This window comes from Fistularia commersonii, chromosome 16, assembly GCF_037954325.1.
Source record: "Fistularia commersonii isolate RoL2024-O1a breed Wild chromosome 16, RoL_Fcom_v1.0, whole genome shotgun sequence".
NCBI lineage: Eukaryota > Metazoa > Chordata > Actinopteri > Syngnathiformes > Fistulariidae > Fistularia > Fistularia commersonii.
The window spans coordinates 5,735,429-5,763,400 of NC_141299.1; the positions used below are offsets into that span (position 1 = coordinate 5,735,429).

Sequence of the window (27,972 nt, forward strand, 5' to 3'; positions counted from 1 at the left end):
GCAACCAAATCTGCTTAGCCTTTTCCTGAAACACTGGATTGATTATTGATTTCTTTGTGGGATATTACTGTAAAAATTACATCAGATACTGTGATTTCTGGAGCTGAAAAGCAACAGAAAAGAAGAAAGTGAACACTGAAATATTTTTGTGAGACTTTGGGTGAGAGGGGACAGAACAGAGACTTCATTATATGGATCTAATCCTGCATGCCTTACCTTCAGTGCCCCTTGTTTGTGTAATGGAATCACGTTTATGAAACAAATTCAGGAAATTCATGGCAAAAAAATTCAGTCAATAAATCATCAACAAGACAAACTGGTTGCATGTTGATATGAGCTTTTTTTTTATTTAAAAGCACATTTATTAGAGCTAGGTACATATAGCAGAAAAAAAACAGCATTGCTACTATTTCTTTTGTACAAAAAATAAGACGATACAAAAATACTAATATTGAGATTTAATACAGTTGTGGGTGTATTTTTTTTTATTCATATTACAAACTATTACAATCTAAAATATTTTAGTTATCTAGATACAAAATCTGTCAATTGATGCTTTTTAAGCAGCATTTGGTAGAGAACACAGGTCTGTAATCATAGTGGATATATCTAAACACGTTAAAAAACAATATCTTACAAAGTTAATTTTAGTGATCTATACATTATATACTTATAAAAAGAGTGAAAACGGCTTCGGCCATTGATAGGACGGACTATACGATGAAAAAGAATGTGCAACATGGCGGAGTTTGTTGTCGGAGAAGGATGCCTGTAAATTAAAAGATTGTATAGACTGTAAAAAAGGGCCCTTGTATCTGGTGCTGTACAATGACTAGTGATTAGACATGACATGTGATAAACATAAACACACAAGGTTATCAATGCATCTTAGCAGAGAATAAAAATATTAGATCCACAGTTTTTATAACATTCACCTGCTTTCTTACTATATGACACTAACACGTGTACATGCACACACACACACACACACACACACACACACACACACACACAGGACTTCATTTGACATAGACTTTATCAGGACGTGATCTTTTTTCACAGGGCATAGCAGTTATACACACATATTCACAAAAACAAGATCGAGAAGCACAAGTGTACCCTCACAAGAACAAGAGTGCCCAGGACACACACACGCACACACACACACACACACATACATACACACATACACACACTGAGAGACAAACATCCACTTCCTATGAGTGATTGGGTGGGTTAGAGCCCCTCCCTGCCAGCAGAAAGAGCCCAAATCATCCCAAAATAATGTGCCAGCTTAGCTGTAGATCGTCATCCTCTTACTATGGCGGCAGACCGCACCCCTTCACGCAGCACGCCCATCCCCTTCCTGTTAAGGAAGCTAAACAGATGGCCCCATCACTAGGGAATGACATGGCACAGCCACGCCTCTTACACAGGTGCCAGGAGGTTGTGAGATCCGTCTCTCCCCTATAGAACCCCCTCCCCACTATACTACATCTAACCCCAAAAAATGCAACTTCCCGGGTTTAGGCCACACTGAGAGTCCAACACAAAAACCTTGATGTGCCGTTCTGCGACAGAGGTGTGCAGTATTATCACAATGTTTAAATTTATAGAGCTCTGAAGTCTAGTCAATTGCACAAAAGATTGAAAGTCAACTAAAGATTCCTGCAATGATGTTTTTACTGTTTGCAGTGTCTGGTGAAAGTCCTGTAGTTTAACATGTTGGTCACTTTTTGGGTAAATATTTGTCTTGTGTGTGCATCATCAAGTTTTCAGTTGGACCCATCGGGTAGCAAGTGGTGATAATGGACAATGGACTTAAAAAAACAGTGCTTTAAGTTAGAGTTTTCTATTCTGTCAATACTTCTATATTCCTACCTACTGTTGTAATATCCTTCCTGTAGCAAAGGAAGTTGTTGTCCTATGGTGCTCCAAGGCCACAGAGTTCAGAGAGCAAGCATCACTGGAAATCCTCCTCTCCCTAAGCTGGAGGATTTGCCTTGGCTTCATTTTTCTTTTCTTTTCTTCATTTATTTTCCTTCAGAAATGTTTTTCTTTATTTGCTGACACTTTCATCAAATATCCACACCCATAGCTCTGCCTATCATCTCCATAGCTTTTGTTTTGTCTTTCTATTAGCTTCCAATTCTTTCCTGTTTGTGCTCATACCACTGGGGTCAATGTCGATTAGTAGGTAATGAATAGCAAATAATACGTCTGGATAGTGAGCATGGTCTCTGCTGTGAAAATCTCAAACATGACACCCTTGTCCACAAAGTGCCTTAAATGGCACTGCAAAAGGGAGGTGGATGCTGTTTATGAAGCAGCTACAGTCTCTCGTCGCTACATTCTAAGTGTCCGATGGGAGGTAAACAGCACTGTGATTGGCTGCTCAGTCACGGGGGAAGTGTGGCTCCCCTCACACCATGTTGTGGTGATTGTTCCTCTCAATGATATCGGATGAAGGGAGCAGCTCTTTTTTGATCGGAGAAGGTGGTGGCGTGGCCGGCTTCGCTCTCGGCTTGAAAAGGTCGGACACATAGAACGCCTGGTAGGCACACAAAAAAGAGCAAGGTCAGGAAATCAGGTATCACAATCAGAATCAAAATTGGATATTTGCTTTTCCAGACAACTTCAGCAAATGGACGTTCCAAAGGCACAAGTAAAACCGGCTAAATTCTTTAGCTTTATGGCAAAAGCCACATACATTTTATTAGTTGTGCCTCAGTTTGGGTTGCAAACATTTGGTTGCTACCAATTGATGCCTATCATCATAGACTTCCCAATGCACACTTTAGATTTCTACTATATTCCAAGCCATGACCGCAAACCATGTGTCATGGATATCCACTATTGGAACTGGATTAAAAAATGCAGCCGCTGGTTTAAGTAGCATATTGACTCTATCAGTTACCTGGTGGCTGGATACACTCATAAGGCTGTAACAACAGAGCCCCTTTAGAGAACAGAAAGAGAAATTTGCCATTTGCAGCAGTGTTGTTTTGAGGCTCTGTTGTAAAACCATTGTGACTTGGAATCGTGACAGGATACGGGCAGAGAAGAGATGTCTCAAAAATGATTCTTTGACAAGCAACAGGAGAGTTTATAATTTGTCCTTCAAACAAACCACTGGCATTGTGTGAAATGGTAAAAATTAAATACTGTGAGGGAGGAAAATTTAAGTGAAATCAGATCAAAGATATCTTTTTCCTAACCGGACGTGATCTGAACTTTTGTACCAGATTTAGGAACAGTCTGGGTGAAACATGACAGGTCTGAGCACGGCCACGATTACGCACACAATGGTATTTTATCTGCAGGGGAGCAGTGAGCCAGTTAGAAAATTAATAGCAGCATTACATCACTTTACCATGATGAGAAACTCCCCATCGGCCCTCTGCGTACAATATATTGCACACTCCCTAGTTTGTAACATTGAGTCATCCGTCAGGAGAAGTGATCCACGCATAGCTCACCCTAAAATATGACATTCATATTTAGTCAACCCCAGCTAATCACTTATGAATGATTCCTTTATCAACAGAGCTGAACATCTCTCTTCTTAGTCAGCCATGAGAGCTTGAGGTCAACTGTCTGGCCTTAATGTCAAATGTTGGGGGAAGACAAAAACATAGGCATACTGATGACATCATGTGTTGAACAGGAAAACAGGCAGGGGTGGACAGGAAGTAGGACAGTGGAAAGTAGTGTCCACTGTAGCAGTGGATTACCGTTTCTACTTACAGAGGTCCAGGGTCACTCATGACTAATGGTGGTTTTTTAGTTACAAACTATCACGAATGCATACGCAAACGCATGACACATACACACACACACACACACACACACACACACACACACACACACACACACACACACACACACACACACACACAGCAATAAGCACATGCAAGTGGCAGCCAAAACAGCTTTTCCTTCCGCACTGCCAATCAAGGCAAACAGAGTCTCTAGCCAGGAAGATTAGGAGGTAGAAGTTGCCATTTTTCACTATTAAAATGAGCTTACTGGGTACAAGGCCAGAACTTCTTGGGGGAAAAAAAAAGCACGTGGATAACTCAGTGGAGAAATACTTGGGAATTTAATTTAGGAAAATGTATGCTGCTCTCATAAGGGAAACCATAAACTGTGGTGACATCAGTTAATTTGAAGGTTCTGTTTTGAAGCTTGAACGTCACTCTCCTAGCTCTTTACAACTAATTTTAATATTATTTGAATATTAGGTGAAATATTGTAACGTGTTGTGGGGAGGCTGGCCAGCCGGACCCCAGAATCCTTTGCGAGTGGTGATGACTGTTGGGAGCTTCTTGTGGTTCTGTGTTAGAGAGCTCCATTGTTGAATAACTGTACAATGTTGTGTTTGACGTGTGACACTAAACTGTACCGTTAAATGTCGTAATAGGGGTCTAACCGTAGCCCTGAGAAAGCCCCTCCCCTTGGGTTTCTCCTGTTTGTTGACACTAAAATTGAAACCAAATTATCCTTGACTCCAATTGTTACTTTGCTAAACCCCAGCTCGCCACAATATTAGTTACTCAGATTGTGTTGTGTAAACAGTTGTTGATGAAAACCCATTTCCACAATGTCATTATGATAATTATTCGTGTAATTCTTCTAACAGTGTTTGCTGTTTATCCCATTTTTTTTATTTTTTGTGGCAGTAACATGATGTATGAATATTGATAAATTAACTGATCATCAGGGTTATATTGTTATTGTAGGCAGAGTATCATAATCATATTGTATTGTAAGGACTAAATCCCACTGCTTTTGTAGATATTTTACTGTGAAGGCCAACATAATATTTGTCCCTAATAGAAAAATATGTTCATTTTTGTGAGGCTTTGTCCCTGATTATGATCCACTGGTCACCTTAAGACATCACTCATGGATAGTTGCAGTTTCATTTGTGCTTTAAAAAGCCCTTTATGTATAATACATTTAGTGTTTCCTCTGCAGCAATAATAACAACGCATAAAATAATGTAATTTAGGAAATGCTTCAAACGGTGTGAGAATTAATTGAGCCATTGTATGAAACATTCTGTCCGTACACAGTGTGTTGATGAATCATCAACCATCATAAAAGCCCTGAGTTAAGATGGAAAATGTATTTCAACATCACTACTTTGCGTGCTTAATTCAAATGCAAAATCACACACGCACTGTGCACAAGCACACACACAAACACATAGGCATCGCCAGACATTCAAATACAGGTCTCAGATCTATTGTGTTGAGTGATGCAGACTCAGCGATTTGGTGGGGAAAAAAATCTTTATGCGTGTGTGTCTGTGTGCGTGTGTGTGTGTGTGTGTGCGTGTGTGTGTGTGTCCTCATCTGTCATCTAAATGTCCCAGCTGCCATGTAAAACTTAGTCATACAGGAAGAGATCATACCACATACCACTTTCAAGTTGCCCACAAAATAACAGCACAGCATATATTAGCAGTCAATCATGCGATCAGTCTGATTGAGATCATTCGTATATATTTTCATATTTCTGTGAAAATGAAAACTTTTCAAATCTACCTTTGACAGGACAAGTGGACTTAAAATTTACCGAAAAACCTCTTGGTCATAAATTTTAAAAATGGTGTATCGAGTGTTTTTAAATTCAGATTCTTTCATTGTGTTGTTGCCCTCTCCTTTAATACCTGAACTAGCTCCACTCCATTGTGATAATGAGCTTTGAAAAACATTTCCCTACTTTTCTCTGTGACAGCTGTTTCCTGCTGAATTTAGTCAACTTGACCTTTATTATGACAAGTGTTTAAAAGTAGGTCAAAATATCTGGTAGCTTTAGGTTGAATATACCGACCACTTCCAGTGGCATTTTGTTGCTTCTTGCAACTTTTGTGAATCACAGCTTGGTGTTTAGCTTACACTCCATTTATAATGAAATGTGAGGAACGAAAATGGGGTACCTCCAACAAAGCTGCAGTCTTATACACTTGACTTACTGAAATCAACATTGGCTTGAAAAGATAAAAGAAGAGTAAAAGCCAAAAGACGTGCAGACTAGAAATGTAATTTTCACTGTCACAATCTCATTCCCACGAGGCCATAACACAGAAGTCACAAAATGAAGTGTGGGACTGATAAGTATACTATCTGCTTTATCCAGTGTGCACTTAATCGTTTGCTCAAGAACTTGTTGTGCATGTGCACATCCTCTAATTAACTGACCAAATGCCTACAAGGCTTGGGCATTGGGGACTTGGTTTTTCTGCCTCACAAAAATAACCTCACAAGAAAGTTTAAACATATAAACTCTCCCGATCATGAAACTACTAACAATTCGACGACCAGGGCCCTATTATAAAAATTTAAATAGAAAGGTTTGTCAGAAATCATTCACCATTATGTCTGAGCTGTGCCAGTGACCTACAACGATATATATAAATATATGTGGTATGTAAACATGGTATCTTATTACATCTAAAGAACACACAAAGAAAGTAATATTAAATACTCTGAGATTTCAGCATAGTCAGACTAAATTCTGACCTTTTTATCATGTGTTTTTAAATCTATTATTTCTTAGGTTCAAAAAGCTAATGTTCATCCTTTGAATCTCTGCTAATCTCTGCTTGCAGGATTGGTGATTTACAGCTTTCTTTACTGCCTCTGCTCATCTCCTGTTGGGTCTTTTCTGGTCAGCTGCTCATTTAGAGGCTGAAACAGCAGCTCTAAAGTATTCACAGATGTGTCTTTCTACTTTGGCCGAGCAAATCTGAAGGCGTCGAGGATTGTTAAGCTAACCTCATTGCCTTGATCAGCAGGGGTTTACCCATGTGTATGTGTGTGTCAGTATACATGTACGAGTGGTGTGTTCACATCGGGATATGAACAGTGTGTATATGTACCACTGTCTCGTTGCATGTGGGCGGATTGTGGAATACTTGAATCAAATTGGAGTAGTGTGTGTTCTGAGCCTGTCACCTCCCTGCTTTCAATCTCCTGCTGGATTTGCAAAGCGGCCATGTTTGGAAGTTGCTAATGATTCTAAAATCGCATTTGTGCACTGACTTTATGTGACACAATGTTTTTTTCACTCACTGATTTCTGTCTCATATGTCTCTCTGCATTTTAAAACTCAATGCTTCCCTTGTGTGTATGTGTGCTTGTCTATATTTTAATTGTGCCACAGTCTGCCTAGACGCCACTGCTGAGGCCTCACAACATTTAGTGAATTGAATCCCTTCCAAGTTAATAATTAGGATTGTGTAAGTGCTGCCTTTTATGTGTGTGTGTGTGTGTGTGTGTGTGTGTGTGTGTGTGTGTGTGTGTGTGTGTGTGTGTGTTTCCAAACTTTTCCACAGGCAGCAGTGTTTAGCAGGGGCCCACTGTGCTGATAGAACCAGAGGTGCCAAATAAAAACCCAAACTAGTTAACTGCTTCATTCCTGTTTCAAAGGCTTATCCTGTGTCTTGTTTTACAGTCCCCCTATTTTTGTCTGTCCCGGTATTCAAGTTTCCTTGGCTACACCTAGCACAATTTGATGACAGTTGTGAAAATTATCTGCCAACTGGTCTTACAGTATTCCACCAAAGTGGTGAAGATGTTTGTGGAGAATAGATTCACACTGACATGAAAACACTAAAAACACACACTCTATTAGGGCCCGGCTCCAGGCAATGTGTTGTTCATTAAAGGGAGTTAGATTCTTCCCACTCAGCTAGACTATTTCACTTTTTCACAAAAAAAGAAATGCATAAAGAGTAATGAAGAGGGAACATTATCTGAAGGTTGTTTTACTTGTTCAATTCCTGGTGGTCGGATCCATAAATGGTTCAAGTTGCAAAAATGTAGCTCTCCTCCGATGTCTGTATTATGTTACTATATATAATTTATATCTTCATACAAGTTGCAATTTGGGTGAAATTGTACATTCCGTTATACTAAGATTAAGATTTAAATATGGGATTTTAGAAAAATATATGTTCTAAAGTAATGTCGCATTTCATTCATCAGTTCGTATGTGTGGAAAGCTCAAGTGCTTTAGAGAGGCTGTTACGTTATTTTTTCAGCCAGGTAACCGAAGATTGAAAATACCCTTTTACCATGTAAATAATAATGAAATAAGCCTGGAAGGACTGGGAGAAAGTTTACAGGAATTTAGGTGGTTGTACAACAAAGTAGTAACACTTGTACATTTAGATCACTTATACTGTGCTACTTCCCCTGTGATACTTGGCCTTAAAACAAAGGCACAGAATGAAAACCAACACTTTTTTAGAATATTGTGATGTTGTGTGTGTCTGCAGACGTGTGCATACTCACTATGCAGTAGGCCACCAGGGCTCCCTGCACAAAACCTGCCAGAACATCAGTAGGATGATGCTTATGATCAGAGACACGTGATAGGCCGGTGTAGAACGCCATCATCAACAGAGTGAACTGGAGCAGCGGGCGGAGGAGACGGGCACCGCGCCATGTGAATCGGGACTGGAGATAAAACTGGGGAAAAGAGAAGAGGACAGAAGGACAACAATAATTATAGTCACAGTTCTGAATCATGTTTCTGGACGTAAATGTGTGTATGTTTGAAAGAGGCAGTGTTTGCATGTGAATGCTAAGATTAACACTAATCTCATTGACAGTTGACAAAAAGTGTAAAATGCATATCATTCTTACTCTCACCTTGAGATTTTATAAAAGTATACATTTCATCTTTTGATTGCAAATTTTTAACCCTGCACCTGCAATATGTGTGTGAGAGTTGGTGTCTGTTCTTAATATATCTGACTAAATTAAAGCAGGCATGGTGACCAGACTTGCAGAGAAACACAAACACTCTTCCTCGAGACACACACATGAATGCTGGGGACCTGGACATGAAGGATTCATGGTTCTACATTCCAGCTGTAAAAACAGTATAGCCACAAAACACACACACACACACACACACACACACACACACACACACACACCTACCATTCACATTTCAACACTTTGCTGAGATTACCTCTTTACTGTCTATATATGTCAGAGCAGATGCAGCCCGTGCAGTACTTGACGCCAAAGACCATTCTAGGTCATTATGGAGGTTGAGAGCCAAAACAGGAACAACTGAACCCAAGGTCACTTTAAGTCATTCAAAACAAGTGCAAATACATGCATACCATTTTACCCTGTTCTCCAGACAGCCTATGTTTCTACATCATTCACAGACCTTCAATTCCTGTCTCTTATACCCAAAGAGCTTGAGAGAGAGAGACAGAGGGCAAGCCTCAGCCAAGTTTAGCCAGTCCAAACTTCCAAACTGATGTCTTACAATCAGTTGGGCTTACAGCAGATCAACAGATTAGCTCCTCACTGATACCCAAGTCCACTGTGTAGATGTGTACATAAAGCTCTTTGGCAATTTCTCTGACACTTTATCATTGTTCTTCTCCCTGTGGAAAAAGAGGAAAGGATCCCTCCCATTCCTTCTGTGCTTGCTCTCTACTCCCTTGCAGGAATGTTTAAACTACAAACGTCCCCTGCAGAGGTTTGCAGGTAGCGAGGGGAAAACTACTAAGTTCTCTTGTCTAACATTCAGAAACCACAAATGCAACTTTATCTAAAAAAAAAACTTGAGAAACTCAGTTTGATGGGTTTTAGTCAAAACAAAGTTACAGTGACCTGACAATCAAATTTGCCAGTTTGACAAGCGTGAGAAGGGTAAGACCAAATATCCGTATAATCTGTGGGTCAACAGATAAGGTCCAATGACCTCTAAAATCTCAAAATGTTTTGTCTGTTTAAAAACCTGCTTAAGCAGTGACACAGGCATCTGCCCTTTGACCCTCCTTTGAGTCCTTCTCTGAAACGTGTTACATGTCTCAAACATCTGATCTAGGAAAAAAAAGGACTATAAAACCCAACAACAGAAGGAATGCTTGTGGATGTCCAATGATGGAGGGAAACGAGAGTGACACAGAGTCTGGTGGTTTCTTGAAAAGAATCCAAGCTCATTCTGGTAAACTCTTCATCCCTTGTTTCACTTGCTGTGATTCATAGTTGGTGTTAAATGAAAAAATAAAAAAAAAGAGCACAACAAAATGAGAATGAATGAGAGAGAAGGCTCAATTTATGTGCCAGACCCCCTTCCTTCCACTCCTCAGGCTCACACCATGCTGTGAGACAAAGCCAAAGCAGTGGTTACCACCAGCTATATCCCAAACACACATGATATTTAAATCTCCGCCATGTTATTAGGAGGAACTATAAGAAGAAAACACCACAGAAATATTATGGTGTTTAGCCTCTAGATAGTACAAATCTCAAAATGTGTACATTAAATGATCTGGGTAAGACACTCACATGCACTCATTTTCGCAGTGTGCTGTGACATTTTCTACCCCATGTGATCTGAAAGCTACGTCTCACCGCAAACCAACCACAGATGGAACAGTCAAACATGAAGTGCAGGTTATTAAGACCCTTTCAAACAAGAGTGACGGTTAGCAGATGCTAATAATAATAATTTATCCTTTATTAATCCCCATGGGGATATTCGTCCTCTTCAACTAACCCATCATGGCTGAACAATGAGCAGTAGGCTGCTGTCGACCAGCGCCAGACGACTGCTCCACCTCCTGCACCAAGGCGCCCCAAGATGAGAAGGGGACTCAAAGAAATGGGAGGAAACAGTCATTTACAAAGTCCATAAATGAGTCTGGTGAGCGTCAGGAAGGGAACCAACTCTCAATATGACTCATGCACCACAGACATTAAATGTCAAATAATATTCTACAAGTTAAGGTATAAGAAATCACAAAATAATCTCTACATCTGATTGTATATGTTATATATCTTTAATGTCCTCGCACTGTTCACACTTTCGTAGAAGATAGAAGACTATCTTATCTTATCAAAACAATATGAGGTAAAATATTTCCTCAAAAAGGGGGGAGTCGTTGTCCAAAAATACTACTCTAAGGTTCCTTCAAGTAAGTGACATTGTGATGTCACATGAAAAGTGTTGTAACATTTATAACTGGCAGAACAAAAAAGCAACAACAAAAATTCCATAACTGTGACCTCTGCAATTTTTAGAGTGGTGATGAATTCCAAAACATCACAATTAAAGTGTCCCTCCCATTCTCTTTGCATTCCCTTCTTTCTGTTTTGGCTGTTTGTACCAGCCTCTTCTGGCTCTGGTCCTGTACTTTTCCCAGTTAAGACGCTGACTAGCGTGCCACTGTGTGGTCCGGATGCAACAGATCCCTGGTGTTTTATTGCGTTTTACCCGATTTGCATTCACTCCATACTGCTGTGGTCTTAGTAAGTTCACACAGGTGTTGGGAAATATCTGCATGAAACTGTTACTACTTCAGAATGAATTATAATGTATTCTACATGTCAACACACCCTGAAAAGCAAAACCGACTTTCTATCAGTCCCAAAATCTTATCTACTCCTCATTCCCTGATGCAAGACGTACAAAGAGAGGTACAAACTTGAACTGTGTAAACAAATGAGGGCGGGAAGGAGCGGATTAGGGAGTTAAAATGTAGCAATGGTGCCACAAGGGTCCTGAGCGCCACCAAACAGTCGCAACAGGTGGATTGAGAGGAAGAGACAAGGGGAAGAGGAGGAAGAGCACACACAGCTGCTTAGAAGAAAACAGGTGGAGTGTATCCATCTGTCTCTCTGAGGAGAAAAGAATGAATAAAACTTCTCACAAACAGGGTGAGGAGACAGAGAGAAGGAGGAGGATGGGGTTTTTTTAGGGAAAGAGATTCCCCACTTAATGACCAACCCTCCTTCCCGGAGGTCTTTGTGCATTCTGTGGACAATCAGTATTGTTTCTATCTCTCGGCATGAGTTGTTCCTACATGTACATCAGTATGTGCGATCAGTGTGCAATAGATTTGAATAGCTACTTACTGCCAGGTAGAGCATGGCATACATTGAAAAAGAGGCGTGCCCTGAGAAAAAAGATTTCCTGTTGAGAGAAAAATGATCCAGTGTCAGATTTTGAGATTTACAATAAGAAATCCATTTCCATTAGATGTTTTTGTTTCACACAAACCTGGCCTCTTGTACATCACTGTCTTTTCCATTGCAGGAGTATTCAGTGATGTATCCAAGGGAACAGTTGATGTCGGAAAAATTTGGCTTACATACGTCTAAGAAGTGGGGTCTCATGCGACCCACTGACACCTTGGCGATGTCTGTGAATGACTGGCTTATGGCACACCCGAAGATAAACACACCCATCTGCAAGATCAAACAAACATTAAAGATTAGCAACAATATTCATTAAAGATTTCTGCTGTTTGTGTGTGAGAACCTTAAAAAAAAAAGCCCACCTGTTTGTAAAGGGCTGCCACGTATGGATTGCCTACAAAAGATTTAGTGCCTTCGTGTAGCTGATGGATCCTGTAGCATTCTCCAATCACAATCTAACAGGGAAAATTAATGTTTGAGATAAACAGAACACAGTTGAAATAGGGGGTACAATTCTCCCCATTGAGGGGTTCAGAAAAAAAAAAAAAAAAAGCAACTATGCAGTCATTTTTGAGCTTAGATCATGCGAGAAAGATTTAATAGCAAGATGTCAAAAGAAGGGACAGTGATGATATGAAAAGACAGTGAAAAGATGATGAATTATCAAGATTAACACATCGACACACAAAGAATTAGCATGGCCTGCCCTTCCCTCAGGCAGTTTGCATGGATAATGATGGGGCCTTCAATTTGGAATGTGAGGAATAATGAATAGCGAAAATAGTGTTAAAAGGAAATATGACAGCTTAAACTTGTCTATGTTGAAATCTGAATAATGAATGGTATGACTTTGATTTTTTAAGGATTTTGTATGGGTATGCTGAAGGGGTAAATGGAGGGGACTGACCCTGACTCCTGTGGTATTCCAGGCAGGTTGTTTTAAATAGTGATAGGCCACGTGGAGGGACCTAAACTACATGGGAGGGGGCTTAAGTCCAGTCAGACATTGAGGTAAGTCCGTGTCAATCATATCTGTACCACCTGCGGTGCCTGACAGGGGAACCAGCTGCTCTCCAAAAGTAACCACAGCTCACTTTCCTTCCTTTTTCCACACAAGGCCTCATTCTTGACTTCCTTTTCACATAGTCTGCAATGAAAACATGAACCTGCCCATCTTTAAGCCAGCAAAAAGTGAATGGGCTTAAAACTCCTAATGTGAATGATGTCTATAATCCCTGTGTTTCCCAGAAATCGTATCAAATTAATGCTGTTCTACTTTTGTAAAGGTACGGCTGTGAGCGCAAGTGTGCTTGACTGTGTATGTTTATAGTTAGGCTCGATAAACACACCTATCATGGCTATTGGGTGGTCAGCCAGACAGCTCACAGCCAGAACAAATAAACCTTGTGCTGTATTGGTGTGTTTGTGCTATTGTCTAAAAGCTGTTCTGATTACAGCTGAAGATTAGAACCACAGGAGGCTAATACAGACCAAAGAAGTTTGTTTGTATTAACATTACCATTCAATCCACTTATTATTATGTATCTGACTGCCTGTATACATACAAAGGTCTGTAGCGCTCTAATAGGTTTTATTTGCAACGTCAGTCTGAAGCTCTGTGCCACTATTACTGACACATTTTCTCACAGTAGAAAATACATGGATATGTCTGAACTGCACTGTTGGGATTCCCCATGCAGTCAAGATAAACAACGGGCTGAACTAGAATCTTCTACCAAGTAGCACAGCGCATAGTATATGTGTGTGCCTGCATAAATGAGGGTGCCGAACTGCGTGTTAAAGGAATGGTGTTGGTATGGCAGTAGACACCACTAATGGAAGACAGCTGGATGAGGCACGGCAGTCTTGCTCACACATGAACACACAAGAGAGAGACTATCACAAGCGCAGTCTCTTGGTTCAAGAGGCGCTGAGCTGGTACAGTATGTGTATGTGCGTGTGTGCGTGTGTGTGTGTGTGTGTGTGTGTGTGTGTGTGTGTGTGTGTGTGTGTGCCTAGTGCCTGCTAAATGGAGGGTAGGAAGACTTAGGTAAGGCGACATCTCTGGCTGGGAACTTATGGGGAAGCCGTGCCACAGAGTCTAGGGGCTGTGCAGATCATCTTGCCTGACCACATGGCACTAATTGATGCACACTTACTCTACTGCATGTCATTATAGAATGTTTCCACTAACCATGACCTCCTCTGTGAGCTGCCATCCTAGATCTATCACCTTTGGAGAACCTGGAAAGGTTGCTCTGGCTATCAGTGAGGCACTTCAAGTATGGAAGAAAACAGTAACAAATTCACCCCTTGTAATATACAGGGTACAGGGGACGGGGAGTCAGAGCAAAGGGATATAGGTTGGAGGCATGATAATGTACAACAAACTCATTAAATGTGTTCAATCTTTGATGTGTGCATCATTAATATATACAGGAACACAGTTTTTTTCCCTAAAATAATGTAATTGCAAATAATTTCGATTACTTAAGGTTAAAATGAGATGTCAGTGTGATGAAAACATCGAAGAAATGAAAGGGGGGAAAAACATGTAAAGCAAAGGAAGGACTAGAGTATTTCAAGAAATATATTAGATAAAAAACTCTATTAATGTATATGTGCTTATAATATTTGAGGGACTACATTAGTAGAGACTAGGCCCTTGAGTTATTGTGCTGCTGAAAGTGAAAAGGAGTGACTTTAAATTTGAGTAAAAGCAGAATAACAGTGGGAGATGTAGAGATTGACTTACAGAGATGATGGCAATAAGAATGCCAACACCACAAAGCATGGCATCGCTAATGGTGTCTCCCTCTTTTTGGGGGTAGCGGATGGACTCGTCCAAACAGTAAAACCCGCGCTGGTACGGCTTTATGGTGCTAGTCTCAATGATCAGGAAAGGCAAGCTTGCTACAAAAGACATAGAGGGAGAAAGAAAGGACAGAGGAGAGAAAATAGAAAGCACCAGGTAAGTCTCACAGACACAAACAGGAGAAAACAAGGGTGGCACAAGGACCACTGTCCTCAAGGATCAAGGGATTGACAGCAGAAGTAGGTGGCTTCACGATGGCTTGTATGTCCAAATTGGTGACAGATTCTCAGATGTGGTACACAGTAAATTCGATCACCAGGTAAGAATTAAGAGAAACATTGTATCACCGTTTTCAAACTCAGCTGAATTTCAAATAATACTGTCACTGTTTCAAAGCCATGCTAATGAATCTGCAGCACTCCCTGTTTCCACCGTTAGTTTTCCTAGTTTTTTTTTTTGGGGGGGGGGGGGGGGTCACTTACAGACACCAGGGGCAGTGTCATTCCAACAGTTGTGAGCAGTGAGGAGGGGATGGTGCTGTTCTTGTAGGGATAGTTCAGGCTGGAGTCACTGCAGTAAACACCCCTCTGGTACGGGCGAACTGAGGCACAGTGCAGCGCGAGGCTGGGCAGCATAGCTGCATATGCACACAGCATAACCACACATGCACCCACAAACACAGACGCACACGCACACAAGCACACATACACACACACACACACACACACACAAATACAGCACATAAAGATTGCTCACAGGTACACCAACTGTTGTAGAATCATAATCTTCATCACAAAGACATTACTTACCTGTAATCTGAAAAAAAAATCACCCTTAAATGGCATTTAAATTCAAGAAACTTAACAGATGTGTGATAGATCACGCTTCCCAAACAGTTTACTCAGCAAACCTTCTCCTGCTGCTCCTGTTGACGGTATGACACCAGCAAAAGAGAGCTGAACAAGTTTGGGGGTCCATTATTGGAAACAATAAAAAAACAACGATGTCAATACACAATTTAGGAAGATGAACTAATGGGTAGAGGGTGCCATTCCAGACAGGCAATGTTGAAATACCTGATTTGACAAAGTAACCGCCCCCCTCTATATATATAATGGGTATATTGGAATAATGTACATTGAAATACATATATATATATTTCTATAAATATGTGTATATTTGTATGTAAAAATATGCATACACACACACACACACACACAAACACACATAACACACACACACACACACACATTAAGGGGATGGTGTTGTGCATTCTAAAATTGCCTTGTTTCAATTACAACTGGACAAATGCCTGTACATGGACTTTTTTATGACTTTGCATGATTTATCTTCTCATCCCAAACCATAATCATATCCATAACCACAACCATGACTTTTTCACATCTAAACCAAACCTTAATCTAACCTCACTTCACACATTACCCCTAGCTTTTTAACCAAGAGATGATCAAGATTTTGCTGAATCAGCACTTGCAAAATGTCATGAGGGCAACACACACACACAAACATGCACGCACGCACATGTACACACACACACACACACACACACACACACACACTCACACACACACACACACACACTATAATGTGACAGAGAAAATGAGTTATCTCCAACATAAAGACGTGCAAACTTTGGCTGTGACTACGAAATTTCCCTTTAGGGATTTTAAAATGTGTGAATATGAGGGAAAACAAAACCAAGCCCTCCCAACCCTGGAACATTTTTTTGGATGAGAACATATTTGGCATGTCTACATATGGTTGTAATGGCTCATAAATAGAACTGGTAAAAGACACGAAGGCCTCCTGAAGACCCACTCAGACACACCAACATATACATTCAATATCAGACTACACATATATTTTCTGTGTATGGTTAGTGCGGGGAGCTGACATCACGGGGAGTTTTGACATTTGGCTGACGTCAATAATATACTCATGAATGTTTGTGATGATGCTTACAACCACAGCTGCTGTCCCCCTCAAATGAGAATGGGAAATTGTATTACAGGACTGCTCTGAAGCAGCATTAGTAACCACTCTTGTGAACATGTGCATTGTGCTTGTATGTGTTAGCTAATGCTTACTTGAAAGAACATTTTGAATCTTTTATCTTACTAACCGGGGACATTTTTAAGTCTTTTCTGCACTGACATTGGTAAGATTTGTTCTCCTTTATCTTGCCCTTTGTGCATAAAGTTATACGGTCTATCTGTTTTTAAAGATAATAGGAAAAAAAAACATGTTTCAAAGAAAGTAAGACAAAAATTTGGAGGTCTAGCCCGCACTGGTTGGTAAACCTTTAAGTGTTTAAAAAGGTAAAAGTTAACGTTCACATTTGCATCATATTTGTAAAACTTCATCAGCAAGGGAAATCTATGCGATAAGATCTAAGGGTCCTGTGGAAGTAAGCTATTTCCAAAGTCAATATGCCAGACTTTGAAGCTCAATCTTGAGAATTGTTATGGCACTCATTCTTCATACCTTCACCTGAACAAAATGATACTTCAAAAACAACGTAAAGCCGCTGAAGCTATGTCAGGAGATTTAAGCCATTTTTCTGTTGTTTTGACACATTGCTGTATAGAAATGGTCCACCTTTTCTCCTCCCTGTCTGTCTTTGCAGTGGTTGGCAGAGGGCAGCGGATTGGCGGCACCTGCACAAACAGGGCACCCAGCCAGGGCTCGACAGTCTGCTGGTGGGCCAACATAGGGCATGGCCTGGCTTTAGCGATGTCCAGGAACCACACTGTACGTACAACAGTCGGTGTGACCCTTTGGAGAGCTTGTTCCCACAGAATTACGGGGCAATATTGGGCAGGACAGTCAGCACGATACGAGACAAACTGGTTTTCCTTCAGACTTGTGTTTCTGCTCATGTAATCCTTTAGTGGAATTCCAAAAGAACTTGCCAACAATTTAATACTTTTAACACAGTGAAAACACCAATTTGCTGAGGTGGTGTACCAACTGAATTCTGTTAGGTAAACACTAGGCTGGGAAATACTCTATCATAAAATGAAACTTTCCCTGTCTGCTTTTCCAACTTCTCCTTGGTCTCCTTTTCGTCATTCTGGCCTACTTGTGCAGGGGTGGGGGGATTCATATGCTAATGAGGAGAAGTGAAAGGAGTTTACGGGCTTAACAGAGAAGCAAAACACAATCCTACACACAATTCGAAACTCATATGCAAACAAACGCTTAAAGGCCAAACTGATCTGAGAACACCATGGGAAAGTTGGGTGTCAACCAGCTAAATGACTCAAAAAGGGGAGTAAAAGCAAGCTTTTGAGTGCCTCCACACTATCTATTGAGAATTAATAAAAGCCTCTCTGTTCACATGCTGCCTTTCCCTCTCGGCTGCACAGACTCAAGATGCCAGTGTTTTGTACTGCACACTTTACCATCTTCCTGAAAGCTGCCCAGTATGAAGGCATTCTCCTCATCCCAAAAAATGTCCAGGAACCTATTAGACCAAACTAGAATGCAATCTTAAGACCACTCCTATGGCCCGTCTGAGCCTCATCCGTAAATAGCAAGAGGAAGAAAAATTACCTCATTTAAGTCAATGGGATAAAGAGCGGGTGGCCTTTGCAGGGCCCGCTGACCTGGGGAGAGAGGAACAGAGATGAGGGAGTAACAAATGGAGAAATATAGAAACAAAAGAAAAAAAGAAATAGAAATGGGTGGGCTGGTTTTGGCACTTCCCATAGTGCAACAGTAAATTAAAAACGTATTTTACAAGCTCTTACGACACCGACACCAAACAAATGGAATGTTAAATGATATAAAAGTCACAGTTTGTTTAACCTTTTCACACCATTTTGCCTTGCATTTTGTTTTGATGGAAATGCCAATTTGTTTATGAAACATCTTAACTGAGCAAAAATCATTCACTCTTTCAAACATAAGGCATCTTAAATAAAATGTATTATACATGTATATATATATATATATATATGTGTGTGTGTGTGTGTGTGTGTGTGTGTGTGTGTGTGTGTGTGTGTCTGTGTGTGTGTGTGTGTGTGTGTGTGTGTGTATAAAGAGAGCGAGAGAGGTGGTATTTCATGGGCTGTGAGTGAGCGTGTGTGTGTGTGTGTGTGTGTGTGTGTGTGTGTGTGTGTGTGTGTGTGTGTGTGTGTGTCTGTTGCGATTATTTTCAGTCAGAAATCCAATCACATGGTCAGTGTGCATATTTGTTTTTGTATATGTGTGTTTACAAGTTATTTGTGTTCCTCAAGTTGGTATTTGAAGCTGTAGTGCATTTTGCGTGTGAGAGATTATCCAGCTAGCGCCTGTTTGATTGGCTTGAGAGTTAAATTTGGTAAAGCGAGTGAGAGGTCACATTAACAGACCTCTCAGAGGGATTGATCCTATTTTTTTCCCCCGGCACATAAAGAAGTAGTTTTTATGCATTGTAAAAGAAAACTGATCGCATTTGGATGTCAGTAAATTTTAGCTGATTATTTTATTTCTAAGCTCAAAATTCATCTGCCTTGCAGCGTTAGGATCAACACGATTTTCTCATTGTCTCTCAGTCTCTCATGTTAAGACCGAATGTTCTTGCCAGAACAGGAAACAATAGCTATTCTTATGGCAGCTAAAGCTCAAAAGGTTAATTCCCCATGACATGGTACCCATTTCCCAGAGGAGCAACACCTGCGTCTCTGAGGATATAAAAGTGAAGAGTTTCCCAATGTCTTGCTCTCCTGATTCTTACCACTCTGGGATGCTATTCATATTTTAATGGGCTTTCATGGCTTTCAAGGGCAGAAGTTAGTTGATATCATGATTATACTAAACGCACTGAAGTGTCAGCAACAAGTGTGAGAGGTGAATGGAAGGCGGAACGGGGCAGAGGAAGAAGCATTGTAGTCTGTTCTAATGGAGGATTTCCTCCTCCTGTCTCCTAATCTGAACGTGACTTGTTCTGAGAGAGACCAGAACAGAAAGAGTGGGCGGTTCAACGAATCGTTAAGAGAAAATTCAAACTCATTGGTTGCTTGACTTCATATAGCAGACAGAAAATTAAGAAAAATTTTATTCCCGGATTGTTGTCATTGCTAACCAACATTCAAATTAGGTTTCAGGGAATCACTGCTTTCACTCACTGTTTATGGTTTAATAGAACACATATTAGATGCTTTGGAGTTTAAGTCAGAAGCCAGACTGTAAAGATGAGAGACTGAATATCTGGGTGGAAGGATGCTGTGATTGGATCTACAAAGCAGAGGCCTGTAGGAATCCCAAAGAGGAGATTTGTGGATGTAGTGAAAGAGGATATGAAATAAGTTGGTGTGAGAGATGACAATGCAGTGCATAGGGTGGGATAGTGGCAGATGATTTGGTCTGCTGACCGCTGAAGGGAACCGGTGAGAGACAAAAAAGAACAGAAAACCTTAATGTGTATATTTTCTATATAATTTAATTTGCACTAAGATTATTGGTCATCAATCAATCAATCAATATCTAACTAATGTTGCTGGATGTAAGCATGAAAGCCAAACATTTCTGGCCCCTGTTTCTATGAAACTTTGTCAAACTTTGCATAAGTGGTTGATTAGTTTAACAGCAACTTGACTTTAACTAATACCTGACTTACTTGCCAAATGTATGCACAGGTTCTCCTGAAAATCATAGATTTGATCTTTGCATACTTCTATGAACTAAAGTCCTATGTCTGTGTAACGCCTGCAAGATAACCTCTGTTGCTAGAAGACACGCTGAAGTGGCCTATTTCCCTAAGGAAAATTATGAATGGATTGCCAGTATATTTCAAAATATACAGGTAGTAAATACTGCTTGCCATCACTTACCTATTCAAGGAAGGTCTCTCTTGTCCATATGTTGAGATGAAAACCCTCAACAGGGTACAGATTAAGAGAAAATGTGATGCGTAACTGTGTGATCTTTTTGGGGAGTTCGGGCGGTGCTGGATTGTGAGATCATATATGCTGATTGTGTGTTTTTGATTTAAAAAAAGGCAGTTAAAGAAGAATTAGTAGCCCTGTGCCATGATCTAGTTGATGGACATTGTTTTTAGAGAAGGCCACCGACTGATAAAGCTCAGAGGGGACAGACATCATTTTCATCATGTTGATTTGTGAGTGTTTATTAGAAGATATTTTGCAATTTTGGAAAAACTGTTGAAAACAGGTTAAAGATTTGATGTAATAACAACTTGGGCTCATCATTATGATCTGTTGTCAAGATGCTTCGGATGTTACATACATGCACAGGGCTGTAATCCCACACACTTGACTTTATTTTAGGTAATTGAACCTGTGAGAAGAGGTATGTGTGGCACTCCAAAAGTTTGGGAACGGAGAGCACAGGTTGTCTCAGGCTATTGTCGTACCCTGGAACAAACTCTAGGGTCAAGGGCCAAAAGTGAGACTTCTCAAAGATTTTACTGCAATATACATGAGTAGGGCAAAAATGTCAATGAGACTCCACCAATTATGTCTGCATGCAAGTGTGTGGTTGTCAGTGTGGAATATCGCATCTATGGTGACATCAGCAAAGTCTTTGTCATGACACTTTTTGGTTCTGGACTAAAAAGGGTTTTAAAACTGATTTACATTTCCAAACAAACAAACTGAGTTCAGAGCAATGTCACCCAGGAATCAAATATTCATATAATACTTATGATTATTACCCCATTGAGGAAACTGTATGATACAGATGTTTAACTGTAGATGTGTGTTCTTTGTTTCCACAAGCTGCTGATGTGCTCCACACATTTACTAAATTTTCAAATACACAAACACACACACATAGGAGTGGCTTACGTCAGCAGAGTGGTGTACAGAGTGAATCCCTCTCCTTTTTCCCCCCGCTGTTTGAATGCGGCAGCCACCGGGGGGCCGCTCGCAGAAGCATGTGCTTACTCAGTGGGATTTTATTCACAGCAATAAATGCCTTTTACACAGGCATCTGTTGGGACATTCTCTAGGGGTCTTTTACCAGCAGGCACCTGCAAGGGCAGCCTCTCAAAGAGTAGCTATGGCTGTTTTTGCCATATTGCTCTTGGCTTGAAATATGTTAAGACTCTACATAATGATACAGTGTGGAGTCAAATCTGATCTATATTAGCAAGTGGAGGTGGCAGGAAAATAATGTAATGTAAATACGTAATGCTTTACAAAAAAGTTAGTGATTGGAATACTTCTAATCCAAGGACACCCTGTCAGCTGAAAGAGGAGGATCATTTCTCAGCTGATGAAGGGGAAATCTGAGCAGCGCCTTGGGGCCAGGGGAAGACTATTTGACGGGTTGACTGGGTCGCTGGCTGGTTGGGTGTTCCTCTCTGGATACCATAATGGCATTATTACCTCTTGGGACAAAAGCCTGGTTGCTTTGAAACCTGACACCTGTGTCTGGATTATGCTCAGCAACCTCTGTCACAAAATTCCTCCCTTGAACTACTTGCACTCCTTTGCTACTTAACATCCTCCTCACCTCTGTGCACATTAGAGACCGCGTTTATCTGCAGACAATGGGCGTTAAACTGGGGCCACAGTGTGAATCATCTGCACAGCGTCGAACAGTGTAGGGGTCTCCTTTGGCCCAGCCTCTTCTTTGTAAACAGGATAGGGCTCAGTGACTGCAGCACAGATAAGACCCACTGCAGTAAAGATGCAGAGCCGATTACCGCATAGCACTGGCAACAGCTGAGAAGATAAGCACTACAACCTACAATCCCACTAACAATACAGCTAAAGGCAACAACAGCCATAAACTATTGACAGATAATCAAACAGCCTTCAGCGCTGAGTCGCTCTTCTCTGTCTCATTCACTTTTTTCCCCTCCCTCCATCTCAAACTCCTTCTGTCTGCCACTGGCCTATTGGCCCTCGTTAATGAAACAAAGAGCACTGAGATGCATCAAAAGAGGTATTGTTCTCGGCAAAACAGTGAAAACCCCCAGCCCCACATCTTTGGATGCACAGCATGTGCACCCACACAAATACAGACGATTGTAGCGGGGCAATATAGTAAGAGAAAGTGACAGACAGAAAGACCTGCGTAACAGGAGGGAAGAGGCCCAGAGAGTGTGCTGTAACTGCTGAGCTTTCACGCTGTACTATCATATAATCTACTGGCTCTGCTCTCATTTACATTACAGTGATTTTGGAAAATATAAAGGCTGGGTCCAATATGTATATAAAGATATATATTTCAAAAAATATCCCAATTTACACAAATGTAACACCAAGGGATAAAGGTACTCTAAAGAAAGGGGGGGGGAAGAGAAAAATCACGCCAAGTTCTTGTTTTCTATGGGCCAATCAAATGTTTATGGATGAGTTTGGTGCCAACACACTGAATCTGCAAAATATGCATTTACAACACACATGAAAAACATACACTTATGCTTAAATACACAGAAAAAATTACTGTTAACAAAAGTTAATGGCAAGGTGCTTTCCAGTAATCTCGGTGAACCTAAGCAAGCGGTGTTTAAAATGTTTACCTAAAAGGGATATGATCAAGAGGATAGAATGGAATATAAACAGGCTTTTAAAATCTTTAGCTGTAAAAATAAATTAATGTGTAACAACGGCTTCTTTTTTTGCCAGTTACTAATGTTTTATTAGTATGTATCTTGAAAATGTGGGGGACTGGTTTCTTTTTCCAGCATAAAAGACACAGTCAAATCAGTCGACATGATGCCTTCAGCTTGCCCAAGGGCATCACAAGGCATACCACACACCACGCACATACACGCACACAGACACACACCAAGCCACAGATGCCTTACACATAAACATTGCAGTCATAAGTATACACATACACAGACTGCTTCACCCTTCAGGCCACAAAGTCCATCTAATGACAGCTTCTTCTCCATCATGAAGCCCATGGGACTTTATGCACATGCTCACACCCGCACACCTCTAATAGCAGCCCTGTGCAGACACAAACCCCGGGGGTTTGTCATTTCTCGTGAACCAGCAGAAACCATCTCAATGTCACAGTGATGAGATATAATGCCACACATACACTCCAGTCTGGCCACAAAACCAACACTGCTCTCCTTCATGATACCAAAATATATATCTACACAAAAATGCATTGTGACATACATAACATGCAGTGTTAGTGGGTAAGTAGCCCTGTGGCCACAATTCCTAAATATCACAATGTTACTCACCTTCCAAAAGAGGCCTAACCTCGCCTTGTCCCGAAGCCAAGTATCAACAAATGCCACAACTCACTACAGGCAACCTCCGAAAGCCACATAATACAAACACAAACATGTTGTTATGCAATCAAAACAACTTTCTATAGGCTCAGATTTAATATGACGGCATCTAATGACATTTGAACCTCAAAAGATTGAAGTGACATATTTTTTGTGCGTGTTGATTTAATGCCAGATATCAACCCAATGGCACCAAATTAGTGAATGAAATGTTACAGCAAGTGCTGTGAGCAATCGTGCTATATGAGTCTATTTTCCACCTGAACATGGATCTTAAATGCCAAATCGAAAAACAGACTGATGAGAAACGTCAGTTATCCCTCTAGTGGCAGCACCACTCAGTTATCAGGCCAGACTTGCAGAATCGTTCAATGAATCTTGAACTGACAACCATTCTGCAGTTATTTGAACTGAATGATATTATGATTATTGTTGGTATTTTTATTAGGTTTTGTTTTTGATGTTGTGTCTCTCAATGTAATTATAAGCAAGTAGTAGTGAATACTTCTATTCCCAGTCAGGTCTATCCATTGTCATTATGGTCTGGAGGCCCTGACTGTGAACTTAGATCAAGATTATCAGTTTTGGATGTAAGCCAGTGAGAACAGGTTAGTTGGCAAGTTAGTTGTCACTAAGCAAAAAGCAAAAAAAAAACTAATCCTCTGAAATCAGAATATTTCAGGATCTTAACTAGCTTATATATAGTTTATATTGTTCCTAGATATTTTTCTTTTTGTTGAATGAAAAGATGTAATGACCGGCTCAAATGAAAAGAGAGCTAGTAGGTGTAGCGATGGGGGGTGGGGGTGGAAATGGCCAGTGAGGCACAAAAAAAGGAACAGGATTTCTCAACCCCACCTACCTCCGACCGACACTACCTTTCCCACCCTTTCCTGAGCACCACTATACACATACATGCACGCACACACCACACACATGCAGGTCTCATCAGATCGCCCTGTCTATACTGAACGTAGTTTATAAGTGCAACCAAAAAAAGAAAACCCATTTAAGCAGCCTGTTGCTTAATTTCTGCAATTACAGCACATGATGAACGTATGTGCTCCTTATAATGTTGATGGATAAACCCATAAGAAGGGAACTTGTGCCAAAGCAAAATCAGCACTTGGATGCTTGATCTAAGCTTCTTAAAATCATAATGTTACTGTGGTTTGACTGGAGGAATACTTTTGGATTGTGTGTGCGCTTTTCCTGATCCCACTGTATTTATGCATCATTAGCCTTGATTACTTGAAGCAACAATGAGAAGGGACCCGTTTTAGTATGGACACGTGTGTTGGTGTGCGCGTGCAGGACTGTGATTTCAGATGGTATCAGGTGTTCTTCTGCTGTGCCTGAGGGTATATAAATGTAAAATACATAGATGTTATATTGAAAAGTGTCCCAGCGATGACCGTTGTCAAGTGTGTGCATGTGGTGCAGTGAATGTGGCACCAACTGGCAAATAAGAACTTATTAAAGGTAATGAGATATTTGTGCATTAACTAGGCATATGTTAAACATACGAATGCACACACACACACACACACACACACACAGAACAAAGCTATTCAAGATCATGCATTCTACTGAGCCTTCTACACACCCACATTCCTTGTTGAGAACCCCTTGATAACCCCCTCTGTTTCTCCCTCACTCCAATAACCCCTCTTCCTTTCACCCGCTTGCGCCCCCTCCCAACATAGACTGCCCCCAAACCAGTAAAGTGGGCCAACCAATCATCAGAGGCCAGCCAGATTGTGTTTAACATGACAAAAGACAGTGCGTGTGACCATTTGTGTCCGAGTGTACCTATGTGTTTAGATGCATGAGCGTACCTCTGTGTGTGTGTTCCCTCCTTTCCAGGCAGAGATAACCCTGCTATAGAGCGTTTAACAGTGAAGGAAATTGATTTATGCAGCAAATTTGATTCACATGCACTCAAAACTCATCTGCATTTATATGAATGCAGATGGAATGACATGTCTTTCTGAAGTTCTTTCTAAGTAAACCAATGTACATTCACTGGAACACTGGCCTTTTAGCCGCATCTGTTCTTCCAAGAAGACTGTGAGGATAATTTTCATAATTTGTAACATCCCAGCCTGGGAAACTGTGCTCCTGTGTGGCAATGTCTCACATTTTGTTGCAGTTGCTGGTGCTTTTTTTGTTTTCCTTGAGCCACTGTTGTTTTTCCTCCCACCTGCTCCTCAACTTCCCTAACAGCCCAGCGTCCAGCTTCTCCATCTTTGTAAGATTGAAGAGGTTTTCCCCTACCGCAACACATGCTTAAGCAATTACTCTTCTTATATTCCTGGACAGAGATGCAGAAAAGGGGCTAAATAGACAGCTACGACCTCAGGTTGGGAGAAAACAAATAAACTGGAATGACTTGAGGATGCTGGCTGGGGATATTCAGGCTCTTTTAGACAAATGTACAGAGCTTCAACTAGGCTCCCATAATAATTTCCCAAAAGATAGAAAGGAGAAGAGAGAGGGGGGAATAACAAGTGTAAATGACTCACAAAAGTGCAAAAAGCGAACTAACAAGCCGTCAAAGGTAATATAAGTCAGTATTTGTGACTGGTTTGGTCACTTGCAGAATAACAACTTTAAGAAACTCACAAACTAACACACAAATCCAGACAAGCCTCCTGTTACACCAGAAAATCAACAAGTCTTTGCTGTAGTGCTATTTTTCCTCACAAACACACACACACACACACACACACACACACACACACACACACACACACACACACACACACGCGCGCGTAAGTTATATTTTACATTTTAGCTTCAACTTCAGTCATCTTGTATTTCTTTGGACAGCTCTGACTGGAATGGCACCTCAGTATCCTTGGGGGTCAGATGAGCGAGGTTAGGGGGGCACAGGAGGAGGGGTGTGACTATTTAAAGGGCAATATAAGGGCAGGTCCGAACACCTAAAACATTTATGCCTCCGGGACATGTTGGCAGGAAGCATGGAGCCAACGATGCAAGGGATGCTCCACAGAACTTGGCACAGTCAGTTCAATGCATAATGACAACACTTTGTTCAAAATCTATCAAGGAAGATTTATAACGCACCTTGGGGAGAAAATCGTCAATACAGAGACACTCAGATTGTTCTTACGAGCTAACTTATTGTGATGTCGAGGAAAAGCGCGAAGCTCCCACGCAGGACGCGCGTACCGGGCGTGAGGTGAACTGTTGGCGCAGTGCGATAAGGAGACGTTGCGGACAAAACTGTCTTACGGCCGCAGATAAGAGCAATACTTTTAAAACGATAAGGCTTTTATAGTACAACTGTTAGAAAGAGCGGATGGGTTTAACGTATTTATGGCAAGGAGGTCAGTTTTGAAGGTGCAAAATATTAGGATACGATTTCAGCTGATAATAATCTTACCAAGAAGAAGACAGAAGATGTCCAGTGCAACAAGGAGCTTCTTCTTGCTGTTGTCAACACCGTTGTTGTTGTTTAACGTGGAGTTTCCCCCATTCCGTGTCTCTTGAGCCATCGCTTTCTCATACATGTACTTTGGCATTTGAGAACTCCTCGTTTCGACTCCGGATCCTTTCCCCCCCTCACGCCACGCGGTAGGCAGGAGAAGAAACTGTCAAGCGCCTCTGGAGTCTTTTTCCCCCCACAGAAATGTCACTCTACTCTTAGAAGGGAACGAACTTAAAAGAGTTCAAAGTAGAAGCTGTTTCCCCCCGTTTCACTTACTTAAAGGAAAAAAAGGACAGAAACCCCCCGATTATTATCTGATTAGTGGGAAGGGGGAAAAAAAAGTTATCTACGCTCGAAATGGATGATCCTCTGTCAACCGCGCGTCAAACACTTGGTTGGAATTGCTGCGCGCACAGACAGGCGCTCTCGTTATATCAATCTTTCTTCTCCTCCTCCCCCTCCTCCTCCGCCTCCTCCTCCTTCCTTGATCTCCTCGAATTCCCCCGGCTCT

The 27,972-nt window shown here is 41.0% G+C and overlaps 1 protein-coding gene across 2 annotated transcripts; it reads right to left on the reverse strand.

Moving 5' to 3' along the window:
- Positions 1-320: 320 nt before the first annotated feature.
- On the reverse strand, positions 321-27,961 carry plpp3 (phospholipid phosphatase 3). Of its 2 annotated transcripts, none has more exons than XM_086161386.1 (7): positions 27,417-27,961; positions 14,719-14,876; positions 12,326-12,418; positions 12,046-12,233; positions 11,901-11,958; positions 8,307-8,483; positions 321-2,551 (listed from the first exon to the last, which is right to left on the reverse strand). In XM_086161386.1, exons 1-7 carry the CDS (start codon positions 27,553-27,555, stop codon positions 2,423-2,425), a joined length of 942 nt encoding a protein of 313 aa, XP_086017512.1. In that variant the 5' UTR covers positions 27,556-27,961; the 3' UTR covers positions 321-2,422. The 2 variants fall into 2 exon arrangements, with proteins under 2 accessions (XP_086017512.1, XP_086017513.1); XM_086161387.1 differs by lacking the exon at positions 14,719-14,876 and adding an exon at positions 15,261-15,415 and having other exon boundaries at positions 27,417-27,933.
- Between the last annotated feature and the right edge of the window lie 11 nt (positions 27,962-27,972).

Excerpts from the sequence above, each read along its gene's own strand:
- plpp3 (XM_086161386.1), bottom strand. The coding sequence starts at position 27,555 with ATGCCAAAGTACATGTATGAGAAAGCGATGGCTCAAGAGACACGGAAT. Across the intron at positions 14,877-27,416 it reads CATCTTCTGTCTTCTTCTTG|CAAGCTTGCCTTTCCTGATC; the intron begins GTAAGATTATTA and ends TGTCTTTTGTAG. Across the intron at positions 8,484-11,900 it reads ATGCCATGCTCTACCTGGCA|TTTTATCTCCAGTCCCGATT; the intron begins GTAAGTAGCTAT and ends TCTTTTCCCCAG.